The sequence below is a fragment of the Rhea americana genome, unplaced genomic scaffold, assembly GCF_003343005.1.
Source record: "Rhea americana isolate MKP2758 unplaced genomic scaffold, rheAme1 scaffold_126, whole genome shotgun sequence".
Lineage (NCBI taxonomy): Eukaryota > Metazoa > Chordata > Aves > Rheiformes > Rheidae > Rhea > Rhea americana.
This window is the reverse complement of record NW_028185328.1, coordinates 389,491-404,761: the sequence shown is the minus strand read 5'-3', so window position 1 is coordinate 404,761 and position 15,271 is coordinate 389,491. Positions and strand designations below refer to the sequence as shown.

At 46.0% G+C, this 15,271-nt stretch overlaps 1 protein-coding gene across 1 annotated transcript in view; it reads right to left on the bottom strand.

Moving 5' to 3' along the window:
- Positions 1 to 7,709, bottom strand: part of ARHGAP31 (Rho GTPase activating protein 31) — a 64,679-nt gene extending 56,970 nt beyond the window's left edge. The window contains exon 1 of the mRNA XM_085326033.1: positions 7,573 to 7,709. Coding sequence (XP_085182159.1) covers positions 7,573 to 7,672 — 100 coding nt within the window. The 5' untranslated portion in view covers positions 7,673 to 7,709. The remainder of the gene's footprint in view (positions 1 to 7,572) is intronic.
- Between the last annotated feature and the right edge of the window lie 7,562 nt (positions 7,710 to 15,271).

The following is a 15,271-nucleotide window of genomic DNA, read 5'->3' as shown; positions in this document are numbered from 1 at the left end:
TATCCATTTTGGCAGCGCAGTTTCTCACTCCTCTCTGTCTCCTGCACATACCTTGGCAGACCCTGGATGGCCACTGAGTTACCCACACCCCCAGCTCTTGTGGCAGAGCCCTGTCTGTCACAGTTCTGCTCTGCTGTGTCACCAGCCCCCCTCTCGCTTTTCTACCCCCAAAGTTCAAAGCCTGTGCGTCCCTTTTCTTTCTCATCACAAAGGTGAGGGGACACTGCCCTAAATGCCACATGACTACAGCCAGGAACAGCTCCCATACAGCGCAGGTCATGGGGCTGCATGATATATCAGCAGGGTGAATTTCAGAACAGACTACAGCAGCATGTCTGATAAAAAAAGATGATTATTGTCCTTCAAGCCAGCACAAGAGGCCTTCTTCTCCCAACCCCTGCCACTGTCTCCTTTGCAGGAGGACCAGTGTTTACATAGCCTCAGAGTGAGGTAGGTCAAGGAATTGATCTGGATTGAAAGCAACCTGGCAAAAAAAGAAAAAAAAAATCTTTTTAGGTCAGTCAGTTCTTCAGATAGAAATCCCCAGTGCCATAGTTTCTAATTTTGAGAGTAGGATGAACGCAGCTCTTCATCCTTCAGTAACAGAGTAAATGAACATTTCATTTTTCCAAGGAGACTTTAAAAATGCCCTCATCTTTTTCCTCCACGCTGTCATTAATGATCCTTCAGGACTTTCTGCATGCATTGCTAACCAAAAGTAAGAGCATACATTCACTTGGAAACATCAACACAGGAAAAGTGGCTTGAAAAGAAATATACTAAGCAGACACAGATGCATCTTTCCTAGTGACATATACATAAATTTGCAGCATCTAATTCCACCTAGGAACCCAGAAATGCAATAGCACTGTGCAATGCTTAAGTATTAAACTGTGCRAGGCAAGAGACGTGCCAATATACACTTAGAGTGATAGCGACTTGCAGGCACCCACACGCATATCCCKGAGCACTGTTATGCCACAAACATATGCAGCTGCACGTACGAGCGTGAGGAAGGAAAGCTGCATGACCCAGCAAAGCTGCTTCACATCTGGGCAGCAGGTTTCACAGTTGGCTTCAAGGGGAGCCTGTCCTCAAAGCAAACTATTTTCTTCCTGAATAGCAGGTCTCCTTATCCATCTGAATATGGATGAGGCAACTTCACAACAAAATACATAACATCAATATCAGGCAGAAGCTAGTATGTTAAGAGTCGTCCCAAAAYGGTTGAAGAACATCCAGGGCCACCTTTCCTTTGCACTATTATTACTAGTTTTCCTCAGAAATACCTGCCTACCCTACGGCATCTCTCAAGAATGGCTAAGATTCTGCTTGGAGAGCTAGTGCAAGMCAGTACTACTACATTTTTCATTTAGTGTTAGTGGTCTAATAAAACTTTTCTTCTCTTTCATTCAAACGTAGTTGTAACAAGGCAGAAGCAGACATGGTACAATCACATAGAGTAGAAGAGTATCATATGGGCTACACATACCACAAGGTRTGGTGTAGCCCAGCTGTGAGGAAGTGATATGAATAGATGTGGCAGTCACTRTTGGAGGTAAATTATCAAGGGATCAGGGTGAATGCAGACTAACTGAGGAGGAGGATGCATGAGCTGTGCCACTATGACCACATCACAGTGTGAGACTATGCAACACACCAGCCAGGGCRAAGACAGATCAGGTCTGAGCCCTTTATCTCCCACCTGAGTCAACCCAAAGCCAGGAGRAACTGTGACAAGCAGTGGAGAGAAATGGTTGGGGTTGCACAGGTCAAGTCTGGCAAAAACAACACAAGGTKAGTAATTGAGCCAGGACTACTGGGACTGTGAGCTAACCAAGGATTTAGACCTAGATGAAAAGAGCTTGGGAAGAAGTGGTGTGTTGTGTCTGCATCATAAAGAATAATGAATCTTCCTGCTCATTTTCCCAAAATGTAGCCGAAAGTCTCTGCCACTGAGAAATTCAGCATCAGAGCAGTTTGCTCTCTAAACTAGAACATGCTGAAAACAATCTGTGCCCCCTCTATATACATTACTGGTCAAGGGGCAAGTTCCTGGCAAAGCAGGCACAAAATAGGCTATATTAACATTCCTGCATTAGATTTATTTCTACAGTCACATCAACATCTCAGCTTCAAGTCTTCTGCCCTCACAGCTACAAAAGAAAGCTTGAACTCATGGTCCAAGCATAACCAGTACATCTGCATTTGCCCTAGTCATCAGACAGGCAGCAGTGGTTTTGAGAGGTGTGAAATACACCATCCGCCTTASCAGGCTGTGTTTGCAGATATCCTCTGCATTAGACAATACTGCTCTTGCCCCAAACCAAGCAGCTGGCTCACTTCTCTGTGAGAAGATTTGTATTCTGGGTGAGGGAAGAGCAGTGATGGCTCCTTTGCCATCCTAGCCTTGCCATGAGAGGAAACCCCTCCACTTTCCTGAGAAGGGGCTGCAACACTAACCTTGGCCAGCAGACAACAAGGATTTATATTTTGAGGAGACAAGCAGAAGYTCATCCTCTTCATCTGATGGCAGACCTTGCCTCCTTGGGAGAAGAAAGTGCTTCTGGCTCCCTCCAAATAGTTACAGTGCAGTGAAACCACATGATAGCGCTAAATCTCAAAAGCAGAACCACCATGAGCCCCACATCCATATACTTACAGCCCCAGATGGCTTTATGTCAACTTTTTCATGGCTCAGCCTCCCCAAAGGGCCCTGCTCCTTGGCCTTGCCCAGCTGAAGGGGATTCCCACTGACAGAAACCATCTCCTTCCCCATATTACAATCCACCGCTTACAACAGCGGTCACCCGTTGCCTTGCCCTGCCCTGCGTTTGCAGAACACAGCTCCCATTTCCTCCTCTGCCTCCACAGAGTGCTGCCGGCCAGCCCAGCTTTACAACAGCATCAGAGCTCTCTGCCATGGMAAGGAGCCTCAAGCGGTGAGCTCTTTCAAAAGTCTTTAATGAAGCGGCTTGATTGCTACAGTGAATAACAAACAAAGCCAATAACCAAGAGATAGAAAGTGCTCTGGGTGCTACCCACTGAGGATGAGAGCCACTGAGGGAACTGCGGAGAGTGTGGGAGAGGGTCAAGGGGAAAAGCTGAGCTCACTGCATCCCAACCAGACAACATCAGGCAGGAAACAGATGTGCAATAAACCACAGAGTGGTACGGCAGCAGCAGGATTAACCCTCCAGCAAATGGTGGAAGCTAGGACACGCAGCTGACCTGCAGTCTAAGAACAAGCCATCTAATAGGAGATTTGATTTTTTGTTGTCCTGGTAGCGCCACTCATCCCGGAGTCTAGACACCATCATTTTAAAAATGAAGAAAAATATTCAGCCTTCATCTGAGTCTTATCTGGCTGGAAACAAATGAAGCCAAGKGGCATTTGGGTTGGTAGTGGTTCCTGTACAAAAGACTGGACTATCTTTTATTAGTGTAGTCCAACTCTTACAGATGCTATGGCAGTTTCCGTTGAAAAAAYAAAAGTGGTACCAATCTGTGTATCTAATATCCCAGTCTTGATCTTCCAGTTAGAAAAACTGGGAATACCACCCATTTTGGCTTAATCCCTCCTAGTTTAACAGTTTTGTCTTTTTCAGTCCCGCAACACTTCTGCTCAACTACTCTTCATGACTTTTTTCTTAAGCAGTCCAGACTGTCCTGACCCAATTAAGGTTCGTGCAAAGCCATGAGTCTTGTCTTCTTTGCCAGCCCGTCCATCACTATAAAATTTTACCGTTGTTATTACAAGAACAGGGGGCCTGACATGCAGCTCCCACTGACTGCTGTAGAGGCACTATATGCTTTTCTCCTCTGAAACCCTGACTGGTTACTATGAGGCCAAAACATGGCTCTAACTTTAACCCTTCAGAGCTAATATCTTTTAGCTCTATTGCACCAGCACAGCACTTAATGTTTGACACAAGATGTTTTAGTAGGGAGCATTAGCTCTAACTTCTTCCTGCACCCTCTAGCATATGCTGAGAGTGCCTATCTGCTCAAAACCTGCGTTCTAGAGAAGCTCTGACTTTCCAAAAGATCACTTGTCTCTGTGTATAAGTTCAGTGCTAGCAGAGACAGAAGTACTTYGTTAAATCAGAAGTCTTTTACACAACAGTACTTCCAACCACCATTCTTTTATCATGTCTTATGTGAGCTTTTCCTCAAATCCACTGGTATTAAAGACATTATTTCAGAGTATCAGTGGGGAGGAAGTATTTCTGATCTTTCCCCAAGTTTCTAGTCCTCTTGGCAGTAGAGAAAGGCTTGAAAACATGACTCGGATGTACACTAAAGTTTCAGAAAACAGCAGAAAAAAGTCAGCACTGGTCTTTATTTTATCTCATGATTTTTGTGGCCTGACTCATGATTTTAAATGTTTGGGAGCACCGATAACAGTCTGCCCCCACAAAGGGCATAACGAATCTCTGTATTGAGACTGCCAGCAGAAGAAGGCCAAGTAGGGTCAAATGAGGTAGTGACAGGAACTGACTTGAAATACAGTAAATTGAATACATCTGAGCTTCAAGCCAACTTCCAGACAAGCAAAATCTGTCTGTCACCATTGACCTATGTTATATCTGAAAAGTCAGCTCATGGGCTAAAGGTTTTGTATCTCATTTTTAATCTCTTCAGCTCCCCCTCTGTACCTGCCATTCTCACCACTCTTAAATACTTTGTACTTCTGCCACAAATTTTATCGTATAATCCTAAAGCTGTTTGTAAGTGAGTCTGGGGTACATTTAGTAAGGAAGATGGCAGGATATTTTCACCATTCACAGAAATGCAGCTGTCTCTAAAGTTATTAAACTCCATCGCAAGTTATCAAACAGTTAAATGACAGGAGAGGAAATGCTGATACCTTAAGCAGAACATAATTCTCTCCACTGGAATTTGGCAAGGACACAGGGACTAAGGTCCTTACAGAAAGCACAAGCTGCTCTTCAACAACCACAAGCATGTAAGGACTGAASTTGTCCATCGCCTCTGCAAAGGATCACACAAGTAGCACAGCACCCCCTAACTGCAACGGCTGTGTACTAATACAAAGGGAAAAAAGCCAAATAGAACAGCCTGCATCAGCCCTGGCCATCCCCAGTGCTCCCTTTGCCATGTCTCTCCCAGCACCAAGCAGAGTAGGTCTCGTTTCTCTTTGCCCGTGCAAGGGTGCAGGACCAGTTACACAAAGCAGCACTGCAAGACGGCATAAAGCCTACCTGAGCATGAAGGCAGAACCAATTTGATTTGTGCCCTGCCTGTCCTACAGCCTCATCTTCTTTACCAGTTAATCCTTCTGGGTGCATTTTAAAAACTGTTTTCGCAAAGGTCCACAACAAAATGTTTTCTGGACAGCAGCCAAAGTGTTCTGCTCCCTCCTCATCTCTCCCAGACACGGGTGAACAGTCTTGTAGCCTTGTTTCCAAGCAGGAACAACTACAGCCTGCATCCCTCCAGTTAAACACATAGTACTATCTAAAGAAGAGATAAAGTTATCACTCTGTATCTCAACAAAGCCCCTGCCTGCAGGAGTACTGTCTTGTCACTGAAAATAACTCTTAGTAGGAAAGTTTATCTATCCCCAAACGGACCATCTCCTATACTCTAGTCACTCTTCTATTTTTTTTTCCACAGTGATATGCTGGAAGCTTGAAACCTCCTTATAATATCTAAACCCTCATTTCTTCCAAAGAGGTCATTTGGTTCATTCCTATTGATCCTGAGAGCCCTAGCAGCAAAGCAAGGAATATCTGTAATTCTCTCACCGCTTCTCCCCCTGGCCCCAGAATTTAAATTGTACCGATCAAACTTACAACCTTCTCAATAAACAGATAACAACCAAATCTCTCATTTTGGGACGCACACCATTGGGCAACAGGACATGCTATTCAGCAAATAACAGCATTTTATGAAGGGAAAGGAACTTCATTTCCCCACCACCACCACTGCTCCTCTACACAGCAGAGATAAGTAGGTTGGAACTGTGAACCATCCCACAAACAAGACTTGAGACAATGTCCTCCTTTCTTGTGGCCAAAACACTGTTTTTAAAAAACTACGGGATTTTTGGTAATAAGTTTTACTGTCCTGGCCTAATTTCAACTGCAGTAATTATATTCCTCCCTCTAAAAATCCCCCTTGCTGCTTAAACTAAATATACGGTCTGTGCCTGCCACAAGCCATTTTTCATTGTTCCTGTAAGCAGCAGTAAACTGTTCTCCACCAAGGTAGCTCTATTTTAGCACTGAATGGAATTTATCTATCTGTGTCTTGTGCTGGCAAAGTGATAACAGTCCATTAAGTCCATTACTTTTGTTATTTCAATTCAATTGCCATTAAGGACTACATATAAGATACCGTAATTGTAACAACTGACTCGCAAGGAGATTGAATGATTGTTTTTCCCTCCTATCTAAACAAACACACATGTATAACATGTTATTTTAGGGATACTTGTGCTGTCTCTCCACTGTGCAATGGAAAGGACTGCTGGATTATGCAGTCTATCCCTCAGCCAGTGCAATTCCACCCTGTGCTTCATCAGCCATGCTCATCAGCAAATGAAAGACCTGATTGTATGGCCCTCCCCATACAAAGCTGACATTGCTGCTAGAAGCTCTTTTGCTCAGAGCAGCCTGACACTGGTAAGAGTTAGTTAATTCAGGCTGGAACATAATGCTAACATCAGGGACTGGAAAAGGCATATATTTATTTTTCCCCTTTCTAAATTGCAATTCTTTTGTATGCCAAACTCTCAACTGCTTCTCTCATCAACTGACCCTTAAGAAAAATTGTCCTGCTCTTCCTTCATCCAAGACTGATCATTTCAAACTCAAAATCTTCTGATCTTACTGCAGTTACTTCTTGTCTGGGCTACCATATTCTCATCTGCTATCTGAGGGGAGGGATATCGGGGTAGGAGGAAGACAAAAGAGAAAGATAACAGACTRGGAAACAAAAATATTAGCTCAGCTGCCCCTCACACCCATCCCTGCTTTACCACCACCATCGCCCACAGCCCATGTGCCCTTTCTCAACCAGCAGTAAAAGAACAGCATGGGAACCATGCTGGAATCAAGGAGAGGCAGATGGGACATTCCCAGTTCCCCTGCACAGACTCTGGAGCACTCTCTATTCTCATGGACTTCAGGAGAATTTCCATGCCTGTAAGGAGTCAATGCTGAGCATGCTTCTGATTTGCAAGCCTAGCTCCCTAAAAGCTTGCTGCTCCCTTCCCCAGGCCAAGGGGAAAGAAGAGGGCATCACAACGTATGGCCAGACTGGCCATCTCTGCCCACATTCACGTAGCTTGAGAGCCCTAATCCAGCCCTTTCCCCACACACGGTGCTATTCATGCAAGGGTCATGCAGACGCGTCACCAAAGCAATCTTCTGATTGTTCATTCATTGTGAGTAATTAAGCAATGACTCCACTTCCTGGGGATAAAACACCTCCAGGTCCTCTAGCCMTCACCCTTGGGAAAGTTTTCGTTTTAGTCCTACCGGTAGAGAAGGGGACATGCGTTCTGCTCCTCCGCAACCAGAGTGAGAATAAAGAGGCAATTACCGTCCTGCCCAGAGCTCTCCAGGTATTCCGTCAGGTCACAGCCGAACGCGCTCGCGGCTCCCTTCCTCTTGAGTTTCTGCTTGGCTCCCTTGTTCTTCATGAGTTTAGTCCCAAAAGAGGTTAGCCCCCCTCCTGCCTTGCCCCCCACCCCCCCTCGCCTCACACCAGGCAACAAAAAGCTCACTTTTCTCCTCAGACCACCGCCCGTGTCCCGCTCCCTGGGAGTAACATCAGGGGTCCCGTACAACGTCCAGCCGGAGAAATAAACATTAATCCCCACCAGATGTTGGGCTTCTCCTGTGGCAGAGGAAGGTCAGGGCGAGAGAAGGCTCCCCAGCCGGCTGCAGCAGAGATCATAGCCCGAGCCCGGAAGGGTTCTCATCAGAGGGAAGTGGGTGGTGGACGAGTGCCCGCATCGGAGTTGGCAAGTTGGGGGCAAGCGATGGTGGAGGGCGTTTTTCCCTCAGGGCTGTCCCAGGACCCTCCACAGCCACCCTCTGGGTTTTGCCAGCAATTCTGTTGCTGCTTCCAGAAGAAAACTTCCCAGTTTGGTCTTCCTTCTCTCGGCTTTCAGAGGAGACTGGAAGTTCAAAAGGACTAATGAAAAGAGACTGGGGAAGAGCCTGCACAAGGCTCCTCTTTGGCTCCCCCCCCTTTCCCTCCTCCTGCCTTCGGACAGTTAGAGGAATGAGAAGCCAGCTTCCTGTCCTGACTCCGTCCCCCTCTCTCTCTCTCTCTCTCCTTTCCCCCGTTTTACAAATCCTAGGATTATCCAGTTTAAAAAAAAATGCTGAAAGGAAGTTAACTGAGGAGGGGGGCGGAGGACACTTTTTTGGCAGTAAAGTGCATGTGTGTGTATGTAAGAGGCTGAGGGAAGGCGGAGAGAGGAGTTGGGGGACGCGGATGGGGACAGGGGGAGGAAGAGGGAAAGCCTGTCCTGACAGTCAACAGATAACGGACTGCCTAAAAGGAAATCACTGCTCTCCGAGTGGGAGCCGCAGCTCGCGATCAGACACTTCCTGTGCTACAAACGCTCGGCTTTGAAAAGGCCCGAGGAGGGGCTGGGGAGGAAGAGAGAGCAGGAACGGTTTCAGTAAATGTCTGTCTGCGCTCACTGATTCTTTTGTCATAAGACATCTTCCTGCCCTGGAACGCGACTTTGCCACTTCAGGATTTGCCTTCTTCTCCAGAGGTACAGGCTGGAGCAACCAAAATGCAAGAAGGGAGCAGAAAGCTGGGAAACTAAAAAGARGGGAGGAGGGAATCCTCCAGCTCCCTCCTCCTGGCAAGCAGAAACAGATGCCGTTAGGGCTTTTGAGTTCATATACTTGCAAGCGAGCTCTCAGAAAAGGTTCCCTTCAGCTGAGGAAAGGTTTAGAAACATGAAACAGAAATCACCCAGTACCTAGTGACAAGAAGAAAAATTGGATGGATTTCCCATCTGGCCCTGAACCTCCCACCCCTGCAAGCACCTTCCTACATTTASGACACATGTACCTCTGCTTACAGTAAGAGCAATCGCTTGCGCTTTCTCCGTATTTTTCATCCTAGAAAGTCAGAACTCTTTACAGAACTGAGTATGCTGGTGGGTCACACACTTCATCATTTAGGGGGGCAAATTTACCTTTGCTAAGGCTTCACTGCCCCCTCTTGCTCCAAGCCAACTATAACTGTAGGGCTTCAGTGAAAAGAAAACAGACAAATAAGAAGAGAAACATGCAGCTTTTCACCAAAAACCAATAATATGCTGACTTAAGAGAGGAACAGTAGGTTTGGAGGAAAACTGACCATGAAATGGGGAGAAGAAATCCCTTGACAAAATTACCTTCTCAACCTTCATGCCACCATGCAGCACAGAAGCTTTTTCTTCTCCTCTTTTTCTTCTCCTCTGCAAAGTCACTTCTCCATCCCTCAATTTTTACTAAGTGGCGTTTTTCAGAGAAATCAAGGCTCCATTGTGATCTGATTGCTGCCAAAAGCCATTCAGGTTCTGTCTGATAATCTCATGACTTTTTTTTTTTTTAATGGGTGGGATCTTATCATATCACATACAAGGGAAAAAAAAGAAAAAAAGGAAAAAAAAAAACACACCAGGAGCTCCTGTGCAGGACCTTGAAAAATTTTAACTCCCATTGTATGGTTTATCATTACAATTATCCTGATTATCTTCATTTTAGAGCTAGATAACTGAGGAGAAAATGATTTGCCCCATGGTCACAGAAAGAATTGGAGGAAGAGGAATATCAGAAAGAAAGAAGATTTCTGGTCTGTCACTCCCAACCTTCTCCTCTGCATGTGCAATCACCCTTTTTTCCCAGGTTAAGGGAGGGGGATGAAAAAAAAAAGAAAACAGATGAGCGCCTGTTCTCAGCGATCCTCAATGCTCACAGAACCCTTAAAACTTCCTTGAATTTATTCAAGGCGTGCTTCAAACAGCTCTGGTGGCTGGCTTAGGCAAAACACATCTGGATGCCTTGCCAAGCCGCGTGCCAGCAATACCAGTGACCTACTGGCTCCTGTCRGAGAAGAAACCCATCTGCTTGCCCCTTTGCATGGCTGCAGAGAAAGCATGTCCTGCCACATGGGCTCCAGCTCCCTCCTGAGGGGCTGCATCCCAACACTGCTCCAGAACCACTTGCTGCTTCGTCACCATGAATAACCCACCTTCTTGAAGGTGCATGACCTCAAAATCCTGAATTTCCTTCTGCAGACACCATCCTCCCTCCCCTACTGAGGCGGGCAGTGTTGGTCCTCTCAGTCACTCTACACGAGATGCCCCACTAGCGCTGACCATCTCCATAGTCCCCACCCTGGTGCTTTCTGCCTGGCGCCACTTCTAGTGGACACTACGGGCCAGCCCTCACCTCCACGACCTCCCTAATCTTAAATATAGCTTCTCCTCCGGCAAACCTATCTGATGCACAAAACAGGATGTCTTCAGAAGAGGGTGGCTTTATTTAAAAAAAAAAAAAAAAAAAAAAAAAAAAAACTCAACCATGTTGGAAGCCACAGAGGCAGGCACCCTTTGTCAGTGAATACCATGAAAACGAAGCACTGTCACCAGATTTTGGCTGCCTGGAGGCTGCACTGTGCTCCTGGTACAACAGCCAGGCTGCTGAGTTGGGGCTGCCCAGCACTGGGGCACGGTGCTTGGCATTGGGAGGATTCACCCAGGAGACCGGGACCAGTTACTGCCACAGGGTTGCCGCAGTGGGGCAGGCCGCCAGCCCAGTCCCAAGAAAAATCTGTATGTGAAGGATAAGCAGAGGAAGAGAGAGGGGCTAGTGACAAAACTGGGAAGGATCGTGCTTTGTGTGCTGTAGCGCTGTTCAATGGCACTGCTGATTTCCAGCCTGCTGCCCCAGCACCCCGGCTGGCAGATGAGTGCCAGGAGCCAGGGCCCCACTGGCTGGCCTGGGCCTGGCCTCAATCTACTGCTTCAGAGCACTTGGGTTTGCCCCGTCTTGTGAGTGCGCCCATGTCACGGGGTAAATCCACACCTGCGTGCCCCCCACTTTCCACAAAGCTTCCCRTACCCAGACAGCTGGACATCATGGCCAAGGTAAGTGGGAGCTAGAGAAACCAAGTGGTGCAGCACGCTGGGTGAAAAAGACCTTTTTTTCACGACATCCGCCAGGAAGCGAAGGCACCAACAGCTCCAGAAAAGCTCTGGCCAGGTAGAGCTGAGCAAGGGGGATGTCCTTCACCATGGCACAGCTCAGTTCAGCAAAAGGACAGCCAGAATGGCCAGGGAGCCTGAGCCAGGAGGAGAAGGAGGAGGTCAGGCAAGGTAAGCTGAAAGCAAACAAGGGAGGCTTTGCAAACAAAGGGTTTTGTATCACAGCCTGAAATCAGTGCTGAGCCAGGGGATTTTTCTGAAGGAAGGGGATGATGTGCTTCTCTACAGAAGAAAGAAAAAAAAAGAAGAAAAAGCAGCCTAGATTTGAGGTTAGAGGCAGGGAAAGACCCTGCAATAGTTAAGGTGAGCCACAGGGTTAAGAAGTAAACCAGTGTCACTCCTGGAAAAGCTTTCACGGATGAGAACACGCAAAGTAGGAAAGAAAAAAAGCTTGGCCCAGAAGTATGGAAAGCAAAACAGAGTTCAAAGCTGAAACAGCTGGAAAAGAAGGGGTAATTTTCATCCCTCAAAAAAAAAAAAAAAAAAAAAAAAAAAAAAAAAGGAAGAAAAAGAAAAAGTGAGTCTGCAGAATAAAAGCAAGACCAAGCCAAGCAAGAGCTCTTGTAGGACCAAGCTTTCTGCAGAGATTACTTCCTAGTCTCTGCTGTGATACCAGCAGTGTAAAGCCCAGCTGATCCACAGCACCTCAGCCCCAGTCAGGAAGTCAAGGCACACAACATTTACTTTAAATCCTTTCCTCTGAACCTATCAAAATAGGTCAGGGTTTGAAGTCAGTCACAAAGGCCACACATTCATGCAGGAAGGTGGGGCATCTTCTCAGCCAGTTGATCTGGGATGCCTCATAGTTTGGCTTGAGAGAGCGTATGGCAGGCCAGCTTTTGTACATAAATGAGCACAGGATAGTTAATCTGAGTTTACAGTTCTCTCCATTCTCACAGATGGGGTGTCTATGGGCCTAGAAGCAGTCAAAGAGCTTGGAGACCAGCTTCAGCTATTARGCCTACTTATCTCTTCCCCCCTCTAAGAGCCAGGGGCCGCAGCGGAGGCATCACACAGGCTATTTCTAGGTACTCATCCCTCCCCTCCCTGCTGCATTTCCTTCATTGTATTGAGCTCTTTCCTATCCACAGCTTTAAAATCGCCACCAATCTGCCAGGCGCCACTCAGCACAAAAGAGTGGGTGGAGGCAGGGGGAGTGGAAGAAGCAGGGGGGAGGGGGAAAAAATGAAAAAAAAATGGACCCCTAAAAATAACCCTACCGAGTAAGACTGTTTTCCTGACACAGACAGTGCATTGTTAGACCCTGACACGCCAGTTCAGCCTCCCTCCCTACCCCTCCACATACTCTCTTTCCTCTCCTGGCTCTCTCCAGCCCAATTTCCTGTCTACTCCCATCTCCATAGGCCAAAGTCAGCATGTATTGTGAAGTCTAAAGGCTGGCGCCGAGGCTTTTGTTTCTTTGGGTACATGTTAGACAACAAATTACCAGGCTATCCTTCACCTTCCCTTGTCCTGGGACATCCACCATTCTTAGTTCCTAATTTCACCCTATTCCCAGCCACAAGTCCTGTCCTGCCCCATCTCCTCCCTCTCCCCTAGCTCTCACCTCCTTTTCCACCATCCTCTTTCCGCACTTCGCAACACACCCTCTTCTGTATGTCCATCTGCCCCATGAGACTGCTCTCTCATCACAGAAACAAGTAAAACCTTTTAGGTAGGTACTACAGACTCCAGCAGATGCAGACCCCAGATCCYTTGCTCACATGCTACCAGACATCTGACCTGCTGGCTACCTGCTTGTGAAGGTTTAACGGAGAGAAGTGACAGATACACGCCCAGAAGGCTCTATTTACCAGTTTGCATGGTACTGTGATGTCATCACAGTGATGTCATGAACAGCAGCCAGAAGAGAACAAGTAGAACATCCTACTCACTAAGATTAAGTACCAAGAAGATACTTGGCCTCCTACTTTGCTGCTTGGGCAAGAACCTGTAGCTGCAGAACCAGATGTAGTCATTGGCACAGTAGGAGTAAACATGCACTGCTGCCCATTTCCACCTGCCTGAGTAGTTCTCTCTGCTGCAGGGGGTCTAGGAGTRCGTTAGGACTGCAGGCTGAAGTAATCCAACATAGCAAGATAATCAGTTATCAACATCCCACACCACAACTACAAAATATGAAACTGTTTTTAGTCAGACTACTTTCTCCCACTGTGCACAGTCATTGCACAGGTATTTTGTACACAGAAAGAAAACAGGTGAGGAACCTATCTTCCTTCCCTTACTCTGCACATACACTCTTCTGAGCAGTGATGCTTGCTTAATTCTGAGTTTGTACAGCATCTAGCAAAGAGGAGCACTAATCCTTGACTGARGACTCCAATAGTTCTTTACACAAACAATATAAAGAAAATGCACACATTTTCCAGTGAAAAAACTTAATTGATAGCACAAGATTATACAAMAGTACTATAAAAGAAGCATTCAGACAAAAATTCTACCCTACCAGCCACACAGCTAGCAAAGGCTTCTCTCACTTCAGAGGCATGCCCTGAGCCTTCTCCAAGCATCTTGCCAACAAGATGACTCTTTTGGTGAGGCAGGAAGGYCACTAATCTCACACCATGGAGCCATTCCAGACTCGCACAGGCCCTGTTGAGAGAATCCTGCCAGTAGCTTCTCTGGTAACAAGGAAGAGGCAGCTAACAGCCCTGTGCTGAGTACAAACAAGGCAGCATGAAGGCAGCCTAGGAAAGAAGTGATCCCTCAGCAAGTTATCTTACTACAAATAATAACAAAAAACACTCCCACTGAACTGGAAATGTTTTTGCCTCTTTTTTTTTTTTCAACCAGCTAACTAAAGATGCCTGTAGTAAATAAATGGTTTGCTTAAAATGGTGTCATAAGTCCACAAGCAAAGGAAAAAAATCAAATCAATAGCACCTAAGACCTTGAGAAATGCCTTACCGTAAGTCCATTTGTCCTCATGTCTTACTAGCCTGTGAACACAGGTACTAATCAGGATTCTCAAGCACAGCCAGTGCTTTTAGACCTGAGAAGATATAATAGAGGGGGAAAAGGCCTGAGTGGATCCACCACTTCTAAACCCTTTTGTCACTACCTCCAGCAGTAACACTATCACAGCCTAAGAGCAGAAGACTTTCACTATCTGTTCCTCCACATTTTCACCCCACTAGTTTAGTAGGGCTTTATATGTGCTATTCTAGCAGAAATGAGAAATCTGGTGAGCTAGAGGCATGTGCTACTAAAAGACAAACTATTTGGTCATAACCCTGTCTTCTGATTTCAATTCTACTAGCCAACAGCATTCCTGATCTGGTACAAAGGACCCCAAATGTATAATTTCTGATTAGCCCAAGTTTATAGGTACTCAAAGGAGAGAATATCATTTCTCTCCATTTCACTGCCTGTATTCATACCATAGACTGTCCTTCCCTTATTAGCAATTCTGCCAATCATTGCCCTGGGAGAAGGAAATTGTGGGTCAACCTGACTGCATAAAAACAGCAGTCCATTCCACTTACAGCATTGTAATTGTGATGCTAGGTTAAGGACTGAGAAAGAATCTGTATTWTAGGAACTAAGCTAGAAATGGGGGAGAAATGAGTTTATCTAGTTGTTCACTCAAGCAATAAACTGTTTTGATTACTTTCTGGAGAAGAAAAGGGCTGTTTTGTAATGATCCTATTTGCTGGAAAAAAAAACACAGATAGCTTGGGAGGTGCTCACTATTTTAGGGATAAAAGCTAGCCTGTTAGGTTCTAGTTTTAGAAATCATTTAAAACTTAACTTCTTTTTCTCAAGGATCTTCTGCTGATTGCTTGTGAGAAACTTCTTTTCTGCGAGAGGATTTCACCTAGTTTCAGTGCAAACTTTCAACTAAAATTCCATCCATTATCTCTGAAGAGCTAGCACTCAAGTAAGAGTTTCTATGAAGGCTGTTCAGCTGTGATGACAGCTCTCCTGTGAGGACAGGCTGCTTCTTCACCTCTTCTCTCAGCCTTTAGCAAGGCAAATACAAATTGCATTTGATGGGAG